Genomic DNA, 27,051 nt, shown 5'->3' on the forward strand with positions numbered 1-27,051 from the left:
GGGTATCCTCTCTTCCCCTCTCCCAAAAATAAATACGTATTTTTTACAAATTTAAAATCAAATTTGAATGCTAACAAAACAGAGGATACCAGCCTGCTCTGCCCGAGCGCGTTTCCCCCCAAATGAAATGCTGTGCTCAAAGACAGACTGCTGGCCATTCCCAACAGGGGAGGCTGGCATAATACACACTTCCTCTGTCTGAGGTTTGCAGGTGGTCCTGCATCCGGCTATCCTCGTTTCTGAAAAGCTGTGTGTAAATAATCTATCCGATGCGTCAGGAAAGATTAAAGGGACTCTGAAGGGGGTCAGGTTACCAAAAAGCAAAAACCCATCAAATGACGGCTCGATCATTTATTCATCCTACACGTAGCATTCCCTATTCTATTGTTTCAGATGCACAGGGCTAAGTGCACACACACACCTCCTTCAAGTCTTTCACGACATACGGACGTGGTGGCTCTGTGCCTACCACTAACAGAATGCTCAGAACTGAGCCGAAATCATCCTTTCGCGTACCTGTCTTGCCCCAGGACCTGGGTGTTTCTAGAGGGCAATCAGCCCGAGCCTTCTTACATCCGTGTCTTTTGCTCTTAGCACAGTGCCATGCACGTGGCCATACGTTCACCACTGTGCACGGACGTGACTTGGGTAAGCCACATAAGGAAATGTTTAAAGCTTCCCAGAAGAGCCTTTTACAACCCCAAGACCTCCTGTAGAATTTGCTCTGACAAAAAGAAGAATCCGTTTTCTTAGTCATTCCATCCCGAATAGCAGTCACGTAAGGAATTTCCTTCACGGAGACATCCATCTTCCAGATAAGCATTTCCAAACTGTGCCACTTGAAGCACCAAGAAAAACACAAGCACACGATCCAGATTGATGCGGCCGTGCGACCTTCTTGCAGAACCAATGCTCCATGGAACACATTTTGAGAAATGCCATTCTGGATATACCCAGTCAAACTTGTGTTACACACAGCCCAACCCCAAGAATTTAATATGGGACGTGGCATGGCAGCGAGCTGTCAAAAGGCACTATGACTTACCTTTCCTGCTCCCACAGGTCCGACCACAGCTAACAATTCCCCGGGTCTGACCGTAAAGGAAAGGCCTTGTAGGGTTGGGGTTTCTGATGCCTACAAATTCAAGTTCACAAAAATAGGCACATTTCAATAAAGTAACACAAATTACCTCCAAAAGAAAATACTGTAATAGTCACTGATATGTGAACATAACCCACATCTCTCCCCCTTCCTATCTGAAGATACCATGTGCTGGAGTCCGTTTCACACTCTCTCTCTCTACATATACATGTGTGTATATGTATATACATATATATACACACACATACATTCATACATACACATATATAAATATAAAAATAAATACAATACAAATATAAAAATATAAATATATATATACATATATGTTTTAATGTTTATTTACTTTGAGAGAGAGTGCAAAGGGGGGAGGGGCAGAGAGAGAAAGGGACAGAGAATCCCAAGCAGGCTCCACACTGTCAGCGCAGAGCCCAACCCAGGGCTTGATCTCACACACTGTGAGATCATCACCTGAACCAAAATCAAAAGTTGGATGCTCAACCGACTGAGCCACCCAGGCACCCCTCAACTATAGTTCTTTGGGGCTTAGCTGCTTTTCTGAAGGCCTGTTCTCTTAGCAGATTTGCATGTGAACCCAGTTCTAGACACCCACGGAATTTAAGTTGTAGAAATGATAAGGCACCCTTCTGAAATGAAAACTTCTTGGTGCACACTAATATTAAAAGAATACAGTTAACAGAATATTCAGTATGGGAAGTTTTCAAGTTTTACATTATGACCCTTCGTTTTAATCGTCTATTCCATTAACCCCCACAAGGTGGCAGTATAAGTACACGGCATGCCAGGCCCTTTGCTGCTAAGTAACTGGAAATCTCCCGTAACCTCTCCATTCTCATTTAATAAGGAAGGAATCTGAGTAATGCTCACAAAGCAAGAAGGCACTTGGCATTGTAAGATCACTCTTGGCAAAAAGGCTCCTGTGCGTGGTGGTCAAGGCTGTAATCAGAGCTCAAATTTAACACCAACAAAAATAACAAGTAAGTTAGTATATGGTATCACGGACCAGAGAAATAGTCTGTCTTCTACCTGTACCATGCATTACCTGTCCTAGTAAACAGGTACAACAAAGTACTTTTACTGTAAAAAAAAAAAAAAAAACAAAACAAAAAAAAACAAAACATGGAGGCGTGCACTACAGCACAGAATCCAACACAACGGAAAAGGATAAAGCAAAAATCATGCTAATCAGAAGTTGTATTCCTAAACATTCTATAAATTCTACAATAAGGAGATTTAGTGTTAAGAAAACTCTCAATAAATGGGGCGCCTGGGTGGTTCAGTCAGTTAAACGTCTGACTCTTGGTTTTGGCTCAGGTCATGATCTCATGGTTCGAGCCCTGTGTTGAGCTCCTGTGCTGACACTGTGGGCTTCGTTCCCACTGTTACAATCTCCGCCTCATTTCCCCGTGGGATGCTTCTGGGAGTCCTGACCATGCATGGCCCCAGGACTGAGGATCTCGTGAATGTGTGTGAGTCCCAAACCCTTTCTGAAGAAGGCTTGTAAGGGGTTAGTGTTCTGCAAACACAGTTGGGGGAATGTCCTCCCACGATCACAGGAAACTGACTGTGAGTTGATCTAAGGCACTGCTACCTTCTACATTTCTAAAAAAGGGTTCCTCAAAGACAAACCTCCAGATAGATACGTGAAGGGCAGAGAAACGTACAGAGCTTCTGTTCAGAACATTCCCTGCAAGTTCAACTACAAGGGATGATGGGAGGAAGAATCCAAGCCACGGATAGCCAAAAGCAGCTGAGCGAACTTTCCCATGCACAGGTGCAGAGCTGGGTTGCTGTGTGACCTCTCTCTACGCTGGGAATGTGTACACACAGTTAACACAAGGCAGAAAGGCTAAAGGCACAGCAGGAGAAATAAAAGGTCTGTGTGATCTTCAAAATGAAAACCTTCTCTGGAATAATTGGCCATAAAATGGGTACATACTAAAACCAGGATAATTACATTTAAGCACGCATGCACACCAAAAAAACCAGCCCCAGATTCTATAGAATTATAAAAACTGTCATTAAGGTGGATTTCAATACATAGAAACATTTTTTTAAGCTTTTCCACTCCTCTCTTCATGTCTAACAACGAACTAGCTCCTACTTGACTACATTTTTTTTTTTTTTTAACTCAGTTACATCTACAAAGTAAGAAGCCACAGAACGACACTGGCTTCCCGTTCCCTGCACCTCAGAGCTTCCTGTTAGCGCCAGACAAGTTGCTGCTTCCTGGCCCGGGCTCCAGGGTCAGGCATTGCTCGAGCGTGACCAGAAGGGGGCAGCATGTGACAGTTCAGGGGTGCTCAGGCCCCCTTGCCCTGGGGCTCAGTAGAGGCTGATGCAATGCGCCAGCCCAGCCAGCCCAGCCGTGGGGTAGGCCCTGGGGACATAGCAGTGAACCACAGGATGAAAACCCCTGCCCCGCGGCGATTTAGAGGCTCCCACCGGACCATACACTTCCAAGCTCAGACACTGAAACCGAGTGCATTCCTTTCATGAATGAAACCAGGTGGGGGTGAAGACCTTTGCCCACCTACCCACCCAGCTGTCTAGTAGGTGGTTCGAAAACCCACATCCTTCTGCCTCCCAGCCCGGTGGCCTTAGCTTCCTTCCCAAATCCCCAAAGTCTGTGCCCCTCCCTCACCCTAGGGCCCCTAATCACCCCCAGTGAGAGGCACAGTCCTTCCCCAGACAAGGGCAGGACAACAGGATGGGGGTGTTCTGTGCTACAACGCAAAAGCTGCAGGAAAAGTCTGGGAACAAGTGATTAAGTTCTGGGAAGAAGAACAAAAGTGCTCATTTTAGTGTTGCACGGTTCGTACAAAAGAAAGGTGGTGATGGGTCATCATACAGGGTGTGTGGTAACTACCTCAGTGCACTACCTAACTCCCCAGCACTCACAGAAGGGAACTGGAACAGAGCTTTCTAGAAGTGCTTCAAGTGCACCAGTGGAGAATTACCAAGCAGGAGGGAATCCGCTGCAGTAAGGTAGGAAGGGTTTTTCCCATTTGCCTAAATGTCCTAAATCAACCAAGTGTCAGAAAACCTTCGTGACCTCACCTGTCCTACCTGTCAGCTTCCCACACAGAACCCTGAAGCTGGGAAATCACTGGCACTTACTGTGCTCACCAGCTGCCTCCTCCCTGCCCCTGCCAGCCCCCAAAGTAGCCAGCACCTTCCAGAAGCTTAGAACAGGAGCCGTCACACTACCCTACAGGAAATAGCCACGTCATGGGCCTCACTCCATATGTAAGGAGATGGTCTGATAGCGTCAGGGTAAAAAACGTACACTGATTTCCCAGTCTCTCTTCTGTAACAGCTTGTGATGTACGTGTTAGCTAACCCGTTCCGGACCGTATCACTTGTCTCCTGTAAATGGGGACATTGCAAACTTATCACCGAAAACAATGTGATCATACTTGGAAAGTTCTCCTAACAATGGGACAAAGAACATGTCATATGCCTTGAGCTGATTTTATACTTAATCCCCATTAACTACAAACCTTATTCCTGATTTTGAGAATGTTTATAATATACTTTCAAGGAAACAATGGAAGTCACATTTTATATGGTGTGTAAAAAAAAAAAAAATCAAAATTCTCTATTAAATCTACATCCCCGGTTGTCTTTTACCAGTTGTGATCTTGCAAGGGAGGATTTGTCACCTTATCCCAAAAGGCAGTGAAGTCTTGCACATGCACGATCATTTTACCGTCTGATGGCGGCTGAGGAGTACGCTGTGGTACCTCGTCAAGTAACAGAAAGTTCTGCAGAAGAAGGAAAAAGGCTGGTTGAACTGTAGGAACAAAGCATAAGCAAGAATAATTGCTTTCCTGGAATTTGCAACGTAGCATTTTACGCAGCCTCTGTATCATTTTACCAACTGTATTTACAAGGGGGACTCATATCAGAACACAGTATGTACTATGTAATTATATAATATAGTACACACACACACACACACACTCTGAGTTCACAAAGCTAACTCTGTAACCTTCTCAACAAGTATACGGATTCTTCCCTCAAGAGAAAATATAGTTACGAGCAGCGAACACATTTAGAACCTGGACATTGTCACGGTTTTACTCCTGTGTTACTAACAATAAACATGGGAGTTGGTAGGAAATGATTACATAAATATTTATCTAATCCCACCATGTGCCAAGCACCACGTGAGACGCTGGGCACCCAGACGAAGGCCACCCCCAGACCTTCAGAAATCGAGTTGATGCAAAAGGACAGGCTGGGAACACAGAACCAGTGGCAGAGAGACTCTGAATGAAAAACGTGGTTCTGTCCATTTCTTTGTTTTGCCCTTTCCCTGGGCACTTGGGTACACTTTGCTTTTCCCCCCATAAGCATCACAGCAATGCATCCTTCCTGTCATGAGCTATCACTTGTCATCATTCTAAAAAAAAAAAAAAAAATTTTAGGGGCGCCGGGTTGGTTAAGCATCTGACTCTTGATCTCAGCTCAGGTCCTGATCTCAGGGTCATGAGTTCAAGCCCCATGTTGGGCTCCACGCTGGGCATGAAGCCTACTTAAATAAATAAATATATATATATATATATATATATATATATATATATATATATATATATATATTTTTTACAAGCATCTCTTCATAATCACTTGTCTTTTCTCCTTAGCAAATACCCTCTCGACAGCAGGAGAAGGTATTTTTCCACGCTTCCTGCTCTTGTCCACACCAGATAGCAGCAAGGTGGTGCAATTTGAATCGAACCAAGTCATGCTAACCATTACAAACCTAACACAATCACATATACAGGAAAACTCGGTTTTGCTCTGCAAATGCTAGACATAATTCAACGGGAAAAGCTACACTGGTACAAACAGAATGAACAACCAATACCCCTCTACCCCCAAAACTTTGAATGTGTGGCAGCAACTGTTAACGGCCCTCAAAACTTGCTCTCGTTCTTCTGTGGAAACAAACTCCTGGCTTTTAGGGCATGGCAGCCTGGGAAAGGGACCCCTCTTCCCAGCCTCCCACAGAGCTATGCAGAGTCAGGTGATTAAGTTTAGGCCAGTGGAAAGTGATCATGCCCAGGAACCTTCCTCCACCCAATGGCTTGGGCCTTGGAAGTCGGCAGCTTAGCCAAAGCTGTGGTAGGGTCCCCTCCCTTGGAAAAGAAGAAAAAAGAGAAAAGAAAAAAAAAAACAAACCCTCAAGGCAACCTGGTTATATGCATATGTGACCACATCCCTCACGACCTTGTAACATGAGACCACTTAATCAGACTACATGTTTGTATGTTACTACATATGAGAGACAAAGAAGTAAAAAATGTATGAAAAACTATGCCACACGGCGTTCGGGGCTCAGTTCTTCGGGTACGAACCCAACTGAGCAGTGCCGGCAGGAATAAGGTTGCTTCCTGGAAAAAAAAGCCTCTCTGGCCCATGACTCTCTGGGCAAGGCCACAAGCAAGAAGGAAAGCGTCTGGGCCTCTAAAGCCACAGAACAGCATACTAGCCATGGAACTTCTTATGGGGTGAATCGTGCCCTCCCAGAAAGACAGGATGAAGTCATAACCCCAGTTACCTCAATTATGTGACTTTATTTGCAAATAGGGTCATTGAAGATGTGGCTGATTCAGGTGAGGTCATACTGGAGTAGGGTGACCCCTAAATCCAATATGACTGGTGTCCTTATAAGAAGACACAATGGGGCGCCTGGCTGGCTCAGTCAGTGGAGCGTGCAGCTCTCAGTCTTGGGGCTGTGAGTTTGAGTCCCACATTGGGCACAGAGATTACTCAGAAATAAAATCTTTAAAGGAAAACAAGAGGAGAAAGAGGGGAGGAGGAGGAGGAGTGGGGAGGAGGAGGAGAAGGAGGCAGAGATGAGGGGAGGAGGGAGAGGGGAAGAGGCAAAGAGGAGAAGGAGGAGGAGTGGGGAGGAGGAGGAGAAGGAGGCAGAGATGAGGGGAGGAGGGAGAGGGGAAGAGGAAAAAAGGAGAAGGAGGAGGAGGAGGAGTGGGGAGGAGGAGGAGTGGGGAGGGAAGGAGGGAGAAGGGAAGAGGAAAAGAGGAGGAGGAGTAGGGAGGAGGAGGAGGAGTGGGGAGGAGGAGTGGGGAGGGGGAGGAGGAGTGGGGAGGAGGAGGAGGAGGAATGGGGAGGAGGAGGCGGAGAAGAGGGGAGGAAGGAGGGGGAAGGGAAGAGGAAAAGAAGAGGAGGAGTGGGGAGGAGGAGGAGTGGGGAGGAGGAGGAGAAGGAGGAGGAGAAGAGGGGAGGAAGGAGGGGGAAGAGCAAAAGAGGAGGAGGAGAAGGAGGTGGAGAGGAGGGGAGGAGGGAGAGGGAAAGAGGCAAAGAGGAGGAGGAGAGGAGGAGGAGTGGGGAGGAGAGGGGAGGAAGGAGGGGGAAGGGAAGAGGAAAAGAGGAGGAGGAGTGGGGAGGAGGAGGAGGAGTGGGGAGGAGGAGGAGAAGGAGGAGGAGAAGAGGGGAGGAAGGAGGGGGAAGAGCAAAAGAGGAGGATAAGGAGGTGGAGAGGAGGGGAGGAGGGAGAGGGAAAGAGGCAAAGAGGAGGAGGAGGAGGAGGAGGAGTGGGGAGGAGGAGGAGGAGGAATAGGGAGGAGAGGAGGGGAGGAGGGAGGGGGAAGAGGAAAAGAGGAGAAGGAAAAGGAGGAGAAGGAGGAGGAAGAGGTGGAGAGGAGGGGAGGAGGGAGAGGGAAAGAGGCAAAGAGGAGGGGAGGAGGAGTGGGGAGGAGTGGGGAGGAGTGGGGAAGAGGAGGAGAAGGACGCGGAGAGGAGGGAGAGGGAAAGAGGAGGAGGAAGAGAGATACATACAGGTAGGAAACAGCCAAGACAGAGATTACAGTGATGGCAACCACAAGCCAAGAAACGCAAGGTGTGCCAGCCACACGAGAAACTAGAGAAGGCAAGGAAGGATTCTCCCTTATAGGTTTCAGAGGGATCACGACCCTGAGGACACCCTGATTTCAGACTTCTGGCTCCAGAACCGTGAAACAACACATTCCTGTCGCTCTGAGCCACCTAGTTTGTGGCAACTTTGCGGCCCCAGCGCTAGCAAACCGACACACAACCTCACGAAGGTTTGCTCAGGAAAGAAAAATGAACTACCTGTACAAGCAGCTTTAACATGGGTATTCTAGGACCCACGGGCAAACCTCATCCTAACCAACATAGGAAGCAACTGAAATAAGCATGTGAAAATGTTTCAGGAGAACACAGAAGTCAACTGCTACTCTAAAAACCATAAACACTCTTTAAGTCATTAAAATCTTGTCTATCTTGCTGCAAAGCTACAAATGTGGTTAAAGCTGAATATGCAAAGTTTCTTCTGTGCAGGAAAAGGAAAACGTGTTCCTGTGCATTTCTCTCAAAGACCCAGCCTGCGGGAGGCAAGGTCTGCTCACAGATGCTTCCACTCGTCCAGGCTCGCTGAGAACCTTCCTCTCTGCCCCATGCCCGTGTCTAACAGGGAAGCAGAATGGACAGACGATGGTCTGAGGACTCCTTCCTTTGCAGGCTTTAAACCCAGCATGGCCATGATTTCTCTTCCACACCAGCTCCCCCACAGTCATCCAGACAGCAACTCTTGTCTATTCTGCAACAATTCCGATCCCTCCAATTCTTCATTCCTCTTGAAACAACGTAATTTCGGAATCTCACCACCAATCGTTTACAACACCGACACAATTTTTTGCTGTCTCCCTATACCCTCCCGATTCCTTCCCCAGCATCCCCAACACTGTCAAACCTAACACCACTTCCTATTTTTTTTTAACGTTTATTCATTTTTAAGAGAGTGAGAGAGCGTAAGTGGGCCAAAGGCAGAGAGAAGGGGACAGAGGATCCGAAGCAGGCTCCACACTGACAGCAGAGTCCCTGACGTGGGGCTTTAACTCATGAACCAGGAGATCATGGCCTGAGCCGAAGTCAGTTGCTTAACCAGCTGAGCCACCTAGGCTCCCCACACTCCCTCATGATCTCACTGAAACACCTCTGAGAACATCCACCATGCTTAAAACCCTTCAGTGACCCATGAGCACCTAAGTTCACACTCCCCAAGTGCCCTCCGCCTTGATACTCTGAGTACTGAACCAACCCTTCCTTCCCAACCCATCTCAAATGCTAATCCTCCTGGGAACCAGCTCACAAGGGCCCTAGCTGGCACTGCCCACCCTACTTCTGAATCCCCAAAGGGATATTAAGTCATGGCGAGGGAGAAGACTATGCCGTTCACGCACTTAACGAACAGCCCAACTCAAACCCCACACTGAGGCTAGCAAAGGGTCAGCATGTCATGATAACCCCTAAAGAACCCGACTCTACGGCTGGTTCGAGTGAATCTAATCACTGACTAGATCACTACAGTCTTACACAGTATGAGTTAAGATGGCAACAAGCAGAAGGCTGTAGGTGTCATAAATCTTGTCTAGACAGAATAAAACTCAAATTTTAGCTTAAGCATATTACCAAGACATAAAATTCAAAATTCAGTATGTGCATATTAGAATAGAAATTCTGCACCTTCAAGGAAAGAAAGAAAAGAGAAACTATGCACACAGTGAGGAAGTAAATCTATTGAGCATTTGTCTGTAAATAATAGGTCTGAGTGGAGAAAGGAGTCACAGTCTCCCGGTGGTTAAATGAGGCTCCATTCAACACATGAACGGCTTATAAAGGTGCCAGATGTGCTGGCTGGATTTTTCTCAAGTGCTCAGGCTGATGAAAAAGCTGACATTAAATTGCCATTAAAGCCATGAAGTGCATACCCAGAACAGGTCATGCGGGAAAGCATCAGCCGTCAGAACTCAAGCCAACAAGATTGACTTCACAGTGGCTGCTAGGCAAAAACGTAAGCAGCTTTGTGAACACTATAACCTCACTTTACTGGGTGTAGACATCGTTAAGACTTTCACTGCTTTGAAGTTAAGACAAGATCTTTTATAATCCTATTGGACTCGTTCAATGTCACTAAAAGAAAAATAGAAGGAACTTCTTGGGCCTATAACTTCGTAGTAAATCCTTCATTTTCAGTACGTGGAAAAAAAGGAAATTGACAAGTGTGTGTGGAAGAGAAGACATACACTCTACAGCCCACGTTTGGCTTTACGCCAGGTCTGGGGATCCCAGCGCCACCTTCAAGGTGGAGAGGTGTGCTGCATTTACCTCTGGGACTCCCAAACATCATCTGAGTCCCAGGCTGCAGGAGACAGTGTCACAGCAAACTTCTGGGCGCCTCCCAAGCTTCTGACCCTCTACGAGCCAAACCTCGCCTAGTCCTAACTACCTGGTGAGTGTCCTCAGCGCATCTTTTCTTCCTCGCCTGCTGCCATTTTTACCTCTCACTGCACAAAACACGTGAGAGGCAGGGAAGGAAAGAGGAGTGAACATTGGATCAGTCCATTATATTCACTGCCTATTACCTGTGTCGGGTACGTGCTCCTGAGTGGCTCTCAAATCTCACTGCGTCTAGTTCAGCCTAATCCAAACCACATCACCCAGTTCCTGGACTGCATTAGCCTCTGAACACTTCCTGCTCTACACTAGATCCCCACCTCGACCTCCTCAGATCCGGTCCCTGGGCTGCAGCCAGAGTGAGCTCTGAAAAAGCAAAAAACCTTCCTGTGGTCTATAAGGTGCTCTGCCCCCTGCTCAGGCCTCTCTCTGCGCCCTCATCGTCAAATACATGGATCTCCTTCTGCTGCACCAAGCGCTTTCTAATAAGACCTTCTGCCACATAACTATCCCCCCAAAAATGCAGAGTATCAGCCTCCTATCTCCCCCACCCCCCCCCCCACACACACACACATGTAACTCTCCACGGAACTCCTTCAGCCTTCCCAGGAAGTCCCACCTCCAAAATTACAGCGGTGTCTACAAAGCACCTCATAGGACCTCAGCCTTTTTCTTAAAAAAAGAAAAAAAAATTTAATGTTTATTTATTCTTGAGAGATAGAGCATGAGCAGGGGAGGGGGAGACAGACACACAGAATCAGAAGCAGGCTCCGTCCAGGCTCTGAACTGTCAGCACAGAGTCCGACATGGGGCTCAAACCCATGGACCATGAGATCATGACCTGAGCTGAAGTTGGACACTTAACCGACTGAGTCACCCAGGCATCCCATCAGACTTTTTCTTCCAAAGACTGACTGATGACACGAAACACACATTAACAGTGAATGTCATTGTGTGAGCATTTATTAACTCCCTCTCGATGCTTCAGAAATTCTAAGCAGGCAAGCCTTCTGTGCATTTGCTTATCATTGTATATACACATCTAGCACAGCTCCAGGCTTGAGGTAGGCGCTCAGTTACTTTGTGGGGTGACTGAAGGAATTCTAAATGGGCCCCCCAAAAGTCTAGCACAAACCAAGACAGGTGTTAGTTTCTCCCGTCCACTGATTTTAGTCTTAACATGACCCTGACATCTTTTACATTTTGCTAAGCACATTCTGGCTTTGTGTGCTTTTTCCAGCAGCTGGGGCAACGTTTCCCACGTGTGGCATGTTTTCAGGTAACACAGGCACACTTGCCTAGGACACAGATACCTCGGGCCCTGCATGACCCAGAGACTCAGAGTCCCCAAACTATCATGAGTTACTTTTCATAAGCCCTCCAGGTGATTCTGATGTACTTGAGATCTAAATTTCTTAAGGGGTTATAGAAACCATATGGGTTGGAAAAAAGTCTAAGATCTAAAAGAAAAAAAGATACTTCAATAATTACTTCAAAGCCACCATGAAGCAGTTTGCCATGCTAACCACCCCTTTCTCACCAACCTACTCGGCCACTGGTCCCACCTCTACTGAAAACAACTTCTGCTCAACAAACTCTAAATCCCTAGGCCCACCTTTCTGCCAGAAACTTTATACAGAGGAGAGAAGACTTGGGCTTTCAGCCCAAATCAAAGATGCTTCATCAGGACACAAAGGGGCTTGACAAAGTCAGACCCAGGAAAATTCAAAGTTCTCAGCAAGTCATACCTTTGATGCTACTGGACACATCTCCATGGGAAGAATTTCCAGCCTCAGACACAGTTCAGCTGCATTTTAGCAGAAAAGCAATCAAAAGTCCCACCCAAATATTTGGATACAACTCCCTCAAAACCTTCTGCAAGATCCCTTTCATGCTATGTGATTTTATGTATCACAAAACAACGCTCAACTGCTGGATGCCTGCAGCATCTCACAGACGTGGAGAATACAGTGACACATCTCCTGAGCATGTGCAGTGAGGAATGCAAAGATGGACAAGGCACCGCGCCTGTCTTCAGAAGCCTGGAGATCAGGGAGGAGAATACATCCATCCCACACATGTGGGAAGTGAGGACAAAGTCACATCCGGGGAGTTCGAAGGAGGAGATGGGAGATTCCAGTGGGTGTGATGGTTAATTTTATGGGTCAACATGGCTAAGCCACAGTCATTTGCTCAAACACGTCTGGATGTTACAGTGAAAGTACCTTTCAGATGAGACTGACACTTAAATCAGTGGGCTTTAAAGCAGATTATCCCTCCATGATGGTAGGTAGGCCTCACCCAATCAGTTGAAGACCTTAAGAGGAAAGAAAAGACTGACCTTCAAAGAGAGCATTCTGTCTCTAGATTGCCTTTGGATTCAAGATGCACTTTCGCATAAAGCCACATGGTTTTCATCTTCCTTTATTACACAATGGCCAGTAAAACTAATGTTTTTAACCAAAGAAGACGGATGCTTCTAACTATCTATAAGACCTAATAGCCCAGGCCAGAAGCCAGGCCAGCAGAGTCTACACTGACTCTGAATTAGTGTTGCTTCCACTAATTCAGTATTTATCTGAGGCCCAGTAGATGCCCAACATGGGCCAGCCACTATGCAAAAGAACTATCAGATATCATCTGCTGTCAGGGGACTTAGTATAGTCCTGTCGAGTCAGAACCAGCCACATGCCATGATGCTGAACGGTGTGGTACTGGCCTTGCACATATATATGGAAGCTTGGGGAGCCTGGGTGACTCAGTCAGTTGAGCACCTGACTCTTGATTTCGGCTCAGGTCATAATCCCGGGCTCATGGGATAGAGCCCCACGCTGGGGCTTGGGATTCTCTCTCTCTCCCTCTGCCCCTTCTCTGCTCACTCTCTTGCTCTCTTGCTCTCTTTCTCTCTCTCTCTCTGTCTCTCTCTCAATCTGTCTCTCTCTCTCTCTCTCAAAATGAATAAACTTAAAAAAAATTTTTTTAATATGGAACCCTGAGGTCAGCATGAGAAAAAGTGCTGGAGGAAGATTGCGGGGGCTGGGGGACTCAGCAGCATTTACCTAAATCAAGAACAGAAAAAAAGGCAACCCCCTGAGATGAACAGCATGGGCAAAAACCCCAAAGCGCATATGAATGTGGTGCATCACAGAGATAAGCCCTTCCCCTCCCCCACATCCGGGGCCAGAATGGAGGGTCCTGCGCTGGGAAACACGGGCCAGTTGAGCTTAAACCCAGAGCTTAAAATTTTGATTCTGCAGGAACCCCTGCAGGTCTCTTCAGAATGAGACTGGATGATGAAAACTACACGTGAGGAAATACTCGTGCCGGAAGGTCCTAGGAAGGCAGTGGAGGTGACGTAACAAGGGGTAAGAAACCAGGGTCTGGGAAGAATCCTAGTGCATCGTGTGCAAGCTGTGTGAGGATGGGCACACTGGTTCACTTGCTGCAGGAACGGTGTCCTTACCGGTCAAGTGGGGACACTAGTGCTCACGAACTGCTGTCAGGATGACCCGAGACAATGTGCCTGGACCTCACTAAGCGCTGGCTGCAGCAGCGACAGTCACAAAATGACAGCAAAATGTGCATGGGAAGCTGGCATCTGGAAAGGTTCTAGGTATGCTTAGAACATCACTGTGGCCAAAGTATCTTCCTAGATGTGCTCTTTCAAGATGCAAACGCTACAAAACAGAAATTTTATTGAAATGCATGGGCCACAACTTTAACAAAGTTGTTGGAAGCCCCTGGGAGGAAGCATGACAACCTTGGGGACCAGAACTGGCCCTCTAAGACTGATCTCTCTCATGAGTAATATTTTTTTACAGGACAGAAATTTCATGATAAAAAATCTCAGCTTTGGGGCTTCTGGGTGGCTCAGTTGGTTAAGCGTCCAACTTCAGCTCAGGTCATGATCTCACAGTTTGTGGGTTCAAGCCCTGCATTGGGCTCTGTGCTGACAGCTCAGAGCCTGGAGCCTGCTTTGGATTCTGTGTCTTCCTCTCTCTCTGCCCCTCCCCTGCCCACGCTGTCTCCCTCTCTCAAAAATAAACATTAAAAAAAATTTTTTTTAATTCATCATAAAAAAAAAATCTCAGCTTTTATGATAAAACTAAAAAAAAGAAAAAAAAGGCACACGCAGAGCCATAGAACTTCAGTAGGAACATACTACTACACGTCCATCACTGTGGAGGAACAGGAACAAAACAAACTAGGTTTTTCGTAAAGCCCAGGCACTCAAGTTCGTGCCTAGGTCCCGTCAGCAGAGCGTATTTATCTTCATTTTAGACCTATTTATAAACACACAAACACCTGAGCACCCACTGCGTCGGCCTGCATCTTGGCGATATTATTTGCCCGGGCAACGTAGGGACAGCTAATTAGGAAAAGGAGGCAGCGGTATTGGGGGGGGGGGGGGGGGGAAGGGGTGTAGGAAGCAGGGGACATATTTGAAAGACCTTCCCAGAGATGGGCTGAGGCAGGAAAACAAGTAAACAGGGGGACAGGGGACAAAAGGTGGAGGTCCAAAGACTTACTCAGAGACCACAAGGCAGGCATCCATGGGGGATAGAACCCATCTTCAATCAGGGAGAAGTAACGGTGAGGCTGAGGCCATCTCCCCACCCAAGGAGCCAGGGCCCTTCTGCAAGCTCCTTCCTTCCTGACCTAGAGAGGAATCTTCTTCCCCCAAAACTGCATACTGTCGCTACTGAATCATTTGAGTTGGCACAAGAGAGGAGATCTGTTCGTTTTCCTCCTGCCTCAGACATCTTCATCACCCTGCAGGTGATCAAAGGCCCTGTGCCACTGCTATCACTGCCCCCATGAATGATCAGCCACTTAGTTCTCTGTAGGGCACACCCCCAAGAAGACAGGGAGGGGAACACGTACAACATTCTGGAATGACTACGGGCTTGGCTGCTGAGAATTAAACCACAGCATGAGGACACCAAATTAAAAGCAGGTGTTTCGGGGCACCTGGGTAGCTCGGTCGGGTTAGCATCCAACTCCTGATTTCGACTCAGGTCATGATCTCAATGTTCATGAGTTCCAACCCCCTGTCGGGCTCTGCATGGACAGCAAGGTGAAGCCTGCTTGGGATTTTCTCTCTCTCTCTCTCCCTCTCTCTCTCTCTCTCTCTCTCTCTCTCTGCCCCTCCCCCCGACTTGCACTCTCTCTCAAAACAAAACTTAAATAATAAAAATTAAAAAAAAAAAAAATGAAATCAGGTGTTATGCTTAAAATCCACCTACAACTTAAAAAGGTTATTTGTCATTGGGGCGCCTGGTGGCTCAGTCGGTTGAGCGACCTACTTGGGCTCAGGTCATGATCTCGCAGTTTGTGAGGTCGGGCTCTGTGCTGACAGCTGGGAGCCTGGAGCCTGCTTTGGATTCTGGGTCTCCCTCAGTCTCTGCCCCTACCCTTCTCACGCTCTCTCTGTCACGCGCTCTCTCTCTCCCTCCCTCCCTCCAAGATAAATAAACGTTAAAAAAAATTTTTTTTTTAAAAAACAAGGTTATTTGTTGCCAAACCTTGATCCTTCGGATGCTGACAACCGCCTCTGACACCTTCTCAATGGCCGCAGGGAAAAAAAGGGTGACCGTCAACCGCACGGCCCCATATAGTGTCACTGCCACGAACACATGGCTGGCTGTGATCACGTGTCCAAGAAGCACGTAGGTGGTGAAAGTCACAAAAACGATGTTTTTGCTTGCAACGAAAAATGACGCCAAATTCATTCCTCTGAGGTAGGAACTTCTCAGAATCTTGGAAATTTCCTTCCTGGAAAAGAGAGGATATAGGTTTGAAGGAAGCATCAACGTCCACGTCGTCTGTTCAAACGCCTGTTGCCCGTGGCCCCTTTCCAGGCTCCACCATAAGGACCACACGCTCAGAACCACTCCGCCCACCTTAACTAAACGGAGGCGTAATGTCGCACGTTAACATTCTGGGTCGATCAGACCAGGTTGAACATTCACTCAACAAGCACGCGTGACTACAAGTCCTGTGCTGGGCACCTTGCTGATGACAGACACAGCCTGTCCTCTCCGGGAACTCATGAACTCATAAGGAGAAGAGACTAAGCAACCCAAAATGTGTGCACTGGACAGAAACAGTGAGTGCAGGCCCCGTGAGTGCACAGAGAAGAGGTGCCTCCCTCAGAACAGTGGAGTCGGGGCCGGACGCGTGCGAGTGGAACCTGGGGGGACGAGCCAGGTTGGTCGGGCTTGGTGGGGGCCAGGGAAGAACGAAGCTGCGTGCACTCGAAGCAGAGGAAGACGTGCCTACGAAGTAAGTGCAAGAGGGAACAGAAGCACAGGGCTGTCAGAGAGGGGCCGTGGGCGGGGGGCACACAACTGATCCAATATTTAACTCACAGACTGAAAAACATTCTACAAACGTAAAGCCACACAAAAAGGACCAGTGTTTCCATGGATCTGTGTCTCTGTCTGGAATGAATCATATTGATTCTGACAGTTTGGCCCAATCTCTATAATTTTCCTATTTGTGCTACATTCGCACAAATTATAGCGTCAGTGTAAATGTCATATTTGCAAATACTACCATCATGGCTGGTTTGGGATCTGGGGTATTAAGAGACATTTGAAATTTTGTTTTTGGAGTAGCAGAAGCACAGGGTGGGGTGTATAGTATTTAAGTTCACATTTAAAAAAAATATATTTTTTAATGTTTATTTTTGAGAGAGACACAGAGTGCGAGAGGGGGAGGGGCAGAAAGAAAGGGAGACACAAAATCCAAAGCAGGCTCCAGGCTCTGAGCTGTCAGCACAGAGCCCAACGTGGGGCTCGAACTCACAAGCCGTGAGATTGTGACCTGAGCAGAAGTCGGACACTTAACCGACTGAGCCACCCAGGTGCCCCTAAATTCACATTTTAATGTGAAAACTTCATTGAGACTTGTCAAACAATTCGGTGAAAGCAGGAGATCGAAAAGTATAGAAACGTGATGTGAAATACACAGAAACTTTACCTTCTCAAACTGGTGACAAGGTCTGCAAATGACTTTTCCCAAGCATACATTTTTATTATTCTTATGCCAGTGATAACTTCATTCATGGTCCTGATCCTGACGTCTGTGAAAGTCGCAGTCTTATTCCTAAGGGGACAGACGTGAGAGATGAATAACAGCCATCACAGCCCCACTTTGCTTATCAGCAGCTGGCACAGTCAGAGACCAGGGATCAAATGCTTCCCTACAGCAACTCTGCCCAGACAGCAGAGGCAGTTCCTACTCAAAATACAAATGGAAAAAAACTTCAGTTAGGAAGTCAACAATTCATCCCAATTCAAGAAGTCTTTTGGAGAACTTACAACATTGGCTAAGGAAGACATCAGAGAGAGTCAGATACAAACCATCTGTTCTGGGAAGTCATGAGTGGGTAGGGAAGGCAGAAAGGCGCCTGAATCTAACAACAATAATACAGTTGGCTGCAGTATAATAACATGGTAACAAAGTGCTTCAGAGCAGAAAAGAAAGAGCTGTTGATTCTACTGGGCGAGGGGGAGAGCAAGAAAAGCTTCAGAGTCCCAGCAGTTTTGGAACAGGACCCAAAGGATAAAGAATATATCTCCATGGCTAAGAGGGGAAAGAAAATTTCAAATAGAGAAAACACCACCAGTAAAGACACAGAAGAACTCAATGCGCTTCAAATAGCTCATCATCATCCACCTGACAACCTTGACCATGACCCTCTCCCAGTCCTCTGGCACCTGCTTCACCCCCAGTAAGCTCTGCATCACCAGCCACTTTTCTATCATGTATGCTGCTGGGACTGTGGGACGTATAAAGATATAACTGAGGTTGGCGTTGCCCTTGGGGAGCTTATAAAATTTAGTGGACACGCTGAATTATAAACAAGGCACACATATACACACCTGGAAACAGCTCTAACACAAGCGTAACAAAAATATACGCAGCCAGAACTGGGCCTCTAAATAGACATTTAAATTGTCGCATTATTTAATACATGTTTAGATAACATCATCATATGTAAATTTTGCTTGAAGACACTACTTACAAGGCACGGTGCCCAAAAAGCTGGCCAGGAGGAGCCAGTGGATGTCTTCACCTTTCCAGCCTAAAGCTGGAGCCTCCACTGGCCAAGCCTGAACAGCCAACACAAAGGAGAGATCACAGAAGACATTTGTTTGGCTTTTGAACAAAAGCAGGGGCCAGGGGTGCCTGGGTAGCTCAGCTGATTAAGCATCCAACTCCTGATCTTGGCTCAGGTCATGATCTCACAGTTCCTGAGATCGAGCCCCGAGTCGGGCTCTGTGCTGACAGCACAGAGCCTGCTTGAGATTCTCTCTGCCTCTCTCTCTGCCCCTTCCACTGCTCTCTCATACTCTCTCACTCTCAAAATAAACTTAAAAAAAAAAAAAAAAAAAAAAAGCATGGAGCAGACCATGGATATTAACAAATACATATTACCTATTTTTTGAACCAGTGTTTCTCTTACCGGAGTGATGAAAACAACTTCCCGATGCAGCTTTGCAAGGGCAGAAGAATAATTAGAACTGCCATCCCGGCCAGACAGGATATTCCTATTTCCATCCAGAGCAAGGCAGTCACTGCTATGGCCTGCAGTGGCCCTACCCACAGAAAGTGTAAGAATATGGTCACCTTAAAAGAAAAAGACAAAGCTTTCTTAGGACTACAGAAACACAAAACCAGTGAGGACAGAAACAATCTGCTCTCAAAGAACAGTCAGGAACCTACACAGAAATGATCACAGTATCCCAAGATCCCAAGTATCCGCCCCAGATGAAGCTGTTCCAGGACACAGGGAAGGCTTCAGGGACATCCAGGGAGAACACGACCACCAGTACTAGAAGGAAGATCTCAAGGGGCGCCCCGGTGGCTCAGTCCATTAAGCGTCCAACTCTTAATCTCAGCTCAGATCATCATCTCGCAGTTCGCGAGTTTGAGCCCCGTGTCAGGCTCTGCTCTGATGGTGCAGAGCCTGCTTGGGATTCTCTCTCCTCCTCTCTGCCCCTCCCCCACTTGTATACACGCACGTGCACACTCTCTCTCTCAAAATAAATAAACATTAAAAATTAAACCAAAAAAAGAAGGAAGATTTCAATTCTGTCTACCCCACGCATGGGCCCAGGGTTCCCCCAAATTTCCTCTACTACAAAATTCAGCCCCACCTCCCTTGGGCTCCCCAGGACCTCACAAAAACCTGTATTATGGTACCTACCATGCTGTCTAGTAATTACTTGCTCATTTCTCTCTCTGATAGGCTGTGCTTTCCCAGGGCAGAAACTAAGCCTTATTCATCCCTGAAACTGAATAGGAACCTTAGTTCATGTTTGATGAATGCATAATTGAAAGAGAAGTGGTCTAGTGCCATATAGATTCAACCAGCAGCTACGATGCCCCAGAAAGTGTGATACATTCATAAGGTAAATGTAAATGCAACACGGTGGGATACAGAAGAACAGTTTGTTTCTGGCTAGGGATCACCCATGTGGCATTTTTTAATCAAAGACTTCCTATGTAGCAAGCACTCTAGAAGGCCCAGAACAATCCCTGTCCAGCAGAAGGTCAACATCCAGAGATGGAGGAAGACAATTCAGCAATACCAACACAGTGTGCTCAGAAGCCCCACTCCTGAAGGACTATTAGAACCCTTTAACCAAGCAGGACGAGAACACTGCTGTCTGCTTATGAAGTCTTCAAGTAAGTATGCTGTAAACACATTAAGCAAACAGAACTCTTACCTGCCGGACCACACATATTATCATAGCTAAGTTGCACACAGAAGAAATGAGACGCGGATAAAAAGTATCCTCGTCTTTGTCCCCAACAGAAGTCTGGCCTACACCCAAAACCGGCACCAGAAACTCCAGTAAGTTAAACCGAGTAAGGGGTGGGAAGGAAAGAGGCCCCTTCAGGGGCAGCTTACCTGGTCAAACTTGTTCACGTCATTGGACAGCAGATTGACGATCTGGCCGGTAGTAGTCTTTCCCATGGCCTTGTTACTAAGGCGAAGTGCCTGGCACAGAGACAGGAATGGAGAATTACACTCCTACAGTGATACTAAGCCATACTCAGAGAACTAGGAACATGGAGTGTATTTGTATGGGGTCTTGCGTGACGTCGGGAGAGCAGGATGACCTGTGACAGCAGGGCTCTAGGGACCTGGGGTCAGCCTTCGACTAATGTGGCAGCCACGTCCTTGGAGGATCAACGAGAGCAACGGAGGCAGAAGCCAACTCCCCCAGACCAGTTTTGATGAGTTTGGACAAGCCCCAAACTTGTATCCTTCTATACAAGGATATGTCCTCAGGAGTCAACTAAAGTAATTTTGAGCCACATTCTATGAGAGTGAAGAGGCTATCTAAGGACAGAAATTAGGAGACGGACTAGCTAGAAATCTGGAACCAGTCCTTAATTCTGCATGCAACGTCTGGGTCTTAAGTCTCCTGGTTCTGGAAATGTAAATAAGCCCAGATGCTGCCTGGACAGACCCCAGGGTCCCTATGAGTGGGATGCCAGATACTCTTTATCCACTACGTGGAGGACACCAAGTGCTCCAGTAGATAGGGTGACTGAGGAGGCGTGTTCCCTGTTTAGAGATAGGACGTGATATGGACAAGCACCAGTAATTCAAGCGTGAAATGGACAGTAACGACAGCAGCACAGGGAACTGGCGACAGTTTCCACTGAGTGACACTGTGGGCAGGACAGACCCTGGACAATGGGGAGGAGAAACTATGGAGAGAAGGGAAGAACACTGTGACTGGAAGGAACAGCATGCAGTCAGGGAAGAGAAATGTAGAAGCAGCTGAGTAAAGAGTACCTGAAATCCGGCTAGAAAAGTAGAATGGAAAGCAGCTAATGTCTGGAAAACAGAATGGAGCAGGAAATGTCTTTTTACATTAGAGCAAGAAACGCAACTCCAGGAAGATTCAGCTGTAGAAGTCACTGGCCAGGAGACTCTTATAAGAAGGGAGGATTAGGAACCACTGATGGTCCAGGCAAGGGTAAAAAGACGGTGTGCTAGGGCTGTGTGAATGTGAATGGAAAGGAAGGGCCAGATATAAGGGAAGACACTTTGGAAAATAAAAAGTGTTACATAAATATAAGTACATCAGTCACAAAAAATACAGCCCCCCCCCCCCAACTATAAAGAAAAAAGAAAGAAACGCCCCTACAGGAAGAAATAAACCTCGGTGCCTTAATTATCGAAGGCTCATTTGAAAGTATTTTTAAAGCCAATTTTACATACAAATACATGTGAATCCCTCATGTAGAAGATACACTATGGAAGTAGATACAGGATAACTAATTTTAACAATTAAAGTAAGTCAATAGCACATAAAACTGATTCTAAAACTGATCATTTTTGGGGAGCCTGGGTGGCTCAGCCGGTTACACATCCAACTTCAGCTCAGGTCATGATCTCACAGCTCGTGAGTTCGAGCCCCAGGTGTAAGTCAATAGCACATAAAACTGATTCTAAAACTGATCATTTTTGGGGAGCCTGGGTGGCTCAGCCGGTTACACATCCAACTTCAGCTCAGGTCATGATCTCACAGCTCGTGAGTTCGAGCCCCAGGTTGGGCTCTATGCTGACAGCTCGGAGCCTGGAGCCTAGAGCCTGCTTTGGATTCTGTGTCTCCCTCTCTCTCTCTGCCCCTCCTCTACTCACGCTCTGTCTCTCAAAAATAAGTAAACGTTAAAAAAAACTTTTTTTGACTGATCGTTTTCAAAACTTCTCAAGACTACTGTGCCCAATTAGAATCATCACGGACAGACTGTCACTGACAATGAGGACCACAGGTAAGAGGGTACAGATGACAATTTGTGCAAAAGACCAAGCTCTTCTCAGCGGGCCATCAGGACAACTTGTCATTCAGTTATGTCTGTGACCAGGTACAGTAACAGACCAAAGGCTGGCTCCGGAACAAAAGCACACATAAGTTAAGGACAACGCTGCAGCCAACACAGAAATTAATCATCTGTCCAAAGAAAAGCAGTCACACTCTGACTAGGACAAAAAAAACAGTGGAGTGTCATTAATGTTGGTAATGAGGAAGACACACCTTCCAAGCAAACTGCTTGGGTGGAGGCTGCCTCCACCCCTGAAAGAATGGTTGGTCCCGGACTCCCGCCCCCACCCCCCCCACCCTCGCCCCCGCCCATAAATCTAAGAAACTGGACGGAACATAGGAGGCCACTGTTTCAGGCAGGAACCACGGGCGCCACAGGACCCTGTGCGCCGAGAGAAGGGAAACACCAGAGCAGAGCCCCGGGACAGCCGGCTTCCTGCCTGGGGGCATTTGCCAGCAGAACTGTAGTTTCCCTGTGCCAAGGAGGAAGAGGCAGCTGTTTCAGGTTGCAGAAACGTCTGGAATTTGCAAGCCAGGTGGCAGAAGGGTAGGCCCCAGAAGTTTCTGTAGGGATTTAGCAGAGGAGCGGGGGGTAGCTGTGGGCTCAACAGAGACTCCAGAGGTCATGCCGGGGGTCACAGAGTTTCTGCCCAACCAGAATAAAACGATCTTCATAAGCACCTCAAATACTCCATTTAGACACCAGGAGGGCCATGCCTTTAAAGATCATACTCTAGAGTAAGAGCCACGTACCTGGACTTCATCTAAAATGGAAACACCATTTTAGACGGATACACAGGTACCTAGAGTAGGAAGGTGGATAGTTACACAGGTAGATAGAGAGATCCACTCCTGACAGGACTGACCTGTCAGGAATCGCTTAGAAGAAAAAAGCTCAATCAATACTCTTTAGTCAAAACTTCCTATCATGTTATCCCCCACAGTATCCAACACAGTAAATAGTTATTATACAGGCAAAGAAGAAAAAGTGACCCATTATCAAGGAGAAAGAACACAGGCAATGGAAATAGAGCCTGACATGATCCAGATTTAGGAATTAGAGATGAGAACTAGAAAACAACTTTATAAATTATATCCAAGAACTTAAAGGAAAACCTGGTTATAACAAGGGAATTAGAATGGGTAATTTTAGGAGAGAAATGAGCACTATCAAAAGGAGCAATATGGGGGCGCCTGGGTGGCTTGGTCGGTTAAGAATCCGACTTCAGGGGCGCCTGGGTGGCTCAGTCGGTTAAGCGTCCGACTTCAGCTCAGGTCACGATCTCACAGTCCATGAGTTCGAGCCCCGCATCAGGCTCTGTGCTGACAGCTCAGAGCCTGGAGCCTGTTTCAGATTCTGTGTCTCCCTCTCTCTCTCTGCCCCTCCCCTGTTCATGCTCTGTCTCTCTCTGTCTCAAAAATAAATAAATGTTAAATAAATAAATAAATAAATAAATAAATAAATAAAAAGGAGCAATATGAAACATTCACTAGACAATTTTAGTACCAGAAAATTTCCACTGATCTCTTCCCAGATTCATCAACCCTTTTAGATTACAATCTGAAAAATAGAAGAAAAGACAGAAAGAAATTGAAGAAAAAAAAAAAGCTTGAAGGTTCAGTGGGGCAATAATAAGGAATGAAACACATGTAATTGGCAGTTCTGGAAGAGGATGACAAAATAGGGAAGAAAAAAAAATTTTTTAAGTTTATTAATTTTTTTGTTTTCAAAGAGAGAGAGCAGGGGAGGGGCAGAGAGAGAGGGAGACAGAGAGAATCCCAAGCAGGCTCCACACTGACAGTGTAGAGCCAGATGCAGGGCTCAAACTCCCAAACTGTGAGATCGTGACCTGAGCCAAAATCAATAGTCAGACACTTAACCAATTGAGCCACCCAGGCACCCTGGGAAGAAAACAATATTTGAAGGAATAATGGCTGAAATTTTTCCAAGTCTGGTAGAAAATATTCATTTTCATACGTAAGAATCTTAGCAAACCCCAAGAAGCATTAAAAAAAAAAAAAAAAAAAAAAAAAAAGGACTTTTCCCTAGGCACATCACAAACTGCTAAAAACCAGAAAGTAAGACAAAGTCATGAAAGGAGCCAAGAAAAATAACACATTACACACACAGAAACAATCAAGTGATGCCGACATCCGCAACAATGGACACAAACAGTGGAACATCTATCGAGAGCTAACAGACTGGAAACAATAACTGAATTCTATAGGCAACACAGATGTACTTCAAACGATGACAGTGAAATTAAGACATCTTCAAATAAAGTCTGAGAATTTATCACCAGCCAAACGAAACTTTAAGACATTATAAAAGAAAGTCTTCAAGCTAAAGGGAACTGGTGCCAAACAGACAAAAACTCAGATGTACCGTAAGGAATAAAGAGAAACCAAACTGGCAAAAAGGCAGGTAGACATAAAAGATTAAAAATCTCCTTTCAATTTATTTGAAAGACAACTGGCTGCTTAAAGCAAAAAATGGTAACACTCCATGGTATACGTAGAGGTGAAATACATTCACACCAATAGCACAGTGAATGCGGAAGAGTAGCAGAGTTTTATGCTTGCATGTTTCTTACATTTTAAGTAAAGTAGTCCAACAGTAGGACTATACAGACAGTGACAAGCTAAGAAGCCTATTTGAATCCCTAAGTCAACACTAAAAACACAAGAGATACTGCTAAAAAGCCAATAAAGGAATCAAAATGGAATACTAAAATATATCTGATGAGGGGCACCTGGGTGGCTCAGTCAGTTAAGCGTCGGACTTCAGCTCAGGTCGTGATCTCACGGTTTGTGAGTTCAGGCCCCGCGTCGGGCTCTGTGCTGACCACTCAGAGCCTGGAGCCTGCTTACAATTCTGTGACTCCCTCTCTCTCTGCTCCTCCCCCCGACTCATGCTCTCTGTCTCTCAAAAAAAAAAAAAAAAAAAAAAAAAGGAATAAACGTTAAAAACAAAAAAATTAAAAGCCAGAAATTGTCACAACAGATTAATAAAGGACCGACCTAAGTTGCTATATAAGGGAGATATACTTTAAATATACGAACAGGTTGAAAGTGAAAAGGATAAAAAAGATATGCCATGCAAACAACGGGTACAATGAATGCGGTGTGGCTCTATTAATATAAGACAACACAGACTTTGAGACAAGGAATATGACCAGAGATTAAAAGGAACATATCAGGGGCGCCTGGGTGGCGCAGTCGGTTAAGCGTCCGACTTCAGCCAGGTCACGATCTCGCGGTCTGTGAGTTCGAGCCCCGCGTCGGGCTCTGGGCTGATGGCTCGGAGCCTGGAGCCTGTTTCCGAGTCTGTGTCTCCCTCTCTCTCTGCCCCTCCCCCGTTCATGCTCTGTCTCTCTCTGTCCCAAAAATAAATAAACGTTGAAAAAAAAATTAAAAAAAAAAAAAGTGTTTAAAAGGAACATATCATAATGATAAAGTCAATTCACCACACCTAAATGTGTATGGATCAAATTATAGTTTCAACATATATGAGACAAAAACAGAACTACAGGGAAAAATCAGAAAACACACAATCATAGATCTCAACATTCCTTTCTCAGTAACTGATAAAAGTAGACCAAAAAAAAAAAAAGAGTAAGGCTACAGAAGATGTGAACAACACTAGTAACCACCTTAACCTAACTGACGTTTGTGGAACACCACACCCAACAATTGCAGGACAGTTTTCTCAAGTACACGTTGGATATTTCTCAACATAGACCCTATATGCCGGGGCTGGTATATAAATCTCAATAAATGTCTAAACACAAAAATGTTCCGCAGAATGTTCTCCAATATCAAAAAAATTAAATTAGAAATCACTAAGATAGCTCTAAAAACCCCAAATATTTGAGAATTAACAACATATTTCTAAATAGCTATGTGGCAAAGGAGACCCCATAAGAGAAATCAGAATTATTTTTAAATAAATGAAAGTGAAAATATACCACATTATAACCTGTAAAGATACAGGTAAGCAAGCCTTAGAGGAAACTTCTAGCTTTAAATGTTTTACACTAAAAGAAAGAAAGGTATAAAATTGATGATCAAAGATTCTGACTGAGACCAAAGAAACAGGAACACACACACACACACAGACACACACACACACACACACACACACACACACCCCTCTGTTCATACCTCCAGAAGAGCATCTAGTGTAATCAAAGATCTGTGTGTTGCCCCCCCACCCCCCGCCCTGGAACTATCGACTCACTGAGTGCACAGACCCTGTCATATTCATTTACAATCAGCAGCATCATAAAAACAGCCACCTTTTAATGAGCACCTACTATAACCCAGACAATTGAATAGAAAATGATCTTGGGCACCTGAGTAAGCCCCACTTCTCTCTCTCTGTCTGCCCCTCCTGGGATTCTCTCTCTCTCTGTCCCTCGCTCACTTGCACCCTCTCTCAAAAAAAAAAAAAAAAAAAAAAAAAAAAAAAAAAAAAAAAAGGAAACAACCTTACAAAGGAAAAATTATCCCTTATTTTGCAGATGAGAAAATAAGCTGAGCATATTCATGCCTCACAGAGAACACTGTATTTTTTCTTCTAATGAAGCAAAATTACCACTCTTCTTCGTAATGTAGAAAACTGAAGTTTGTTTCTGATAAATTGTATGCATTATAGTTTAAAAACAGTTCATATCCGGTGTAGAGAAAAACAATGTACAAATTAATGCGTACTAATGCGTCACCATTCTGCTAATGTTTTGGTTCCACATTTCCTTAAGTTGACAGGTTATAAGAGGATACTATTTGGTTAAATTTGTTTCCCTTGTGAAAACAAAATAGTTCCACCATAAGAGCAATAGAAGGCAAACA

General features: G+C 45.8%; 1 protein-coding gene across 4 annotated transcripts in view; it reads right to left on the reverse strand.

Moving 5' to 3' along the window:
- ABCC4 (ATP binding cassette subfamily C member 4) overlaps positions 1 to 27,051 on the reverse strand; it is a 270,180-nt gene that overhangs the window by 160,853 nt on the left and 82,276 nt on the right. For all 4 annotated transcript variants that reach the window (XM_047871810.1, XM_047871800.1, XM_047871820.1 and 1 more), the window contains 6 exons: positions 20,271 to 20,360; positions 18,819 to 18,982; positions 17,330 to 17,455; positions 15,871 to 16,120; positions 4,786 to 4,887; positions 1,046 to 1,135 (listed from right to left, as the gene is read on the reverse strand). In XM_047871810.1, coding sequence (XP_047727766.1) covers positions 1,046 to 1,135; positions 4,786 to 4,887; positions 15,871 to 16,120; positions 17,330 to 17,455; positions 18,819 to 18,982; positions 20,271 to 20,360 — 822 coding nt within the window. The remainder of the gene's footprint in view (positions 1 to 1,045; positions 1,136 to 4,785; positions 4,888 to 15,870; positions 16,121 to 17,329; positions 17,456 to 18,818; positions 18,983 to 20,270; positions 20,361 to 27,051) is intronic.

This window comes from Prionailurus viverrinus, chromosome A1 (genome assembly GCF_022837055.1).
Source record: "Prionailurus viverrinus isolate Anna chromosome A1, UM_Priviv_1.0, whole genome shotgun sequence".
Taxonomy (NCBI): Eukaryota; Metazoa; Chordata; class Mammalia; order Carnivora; family Felidae; genus Prionailurus; species Prionailurus viverrinus.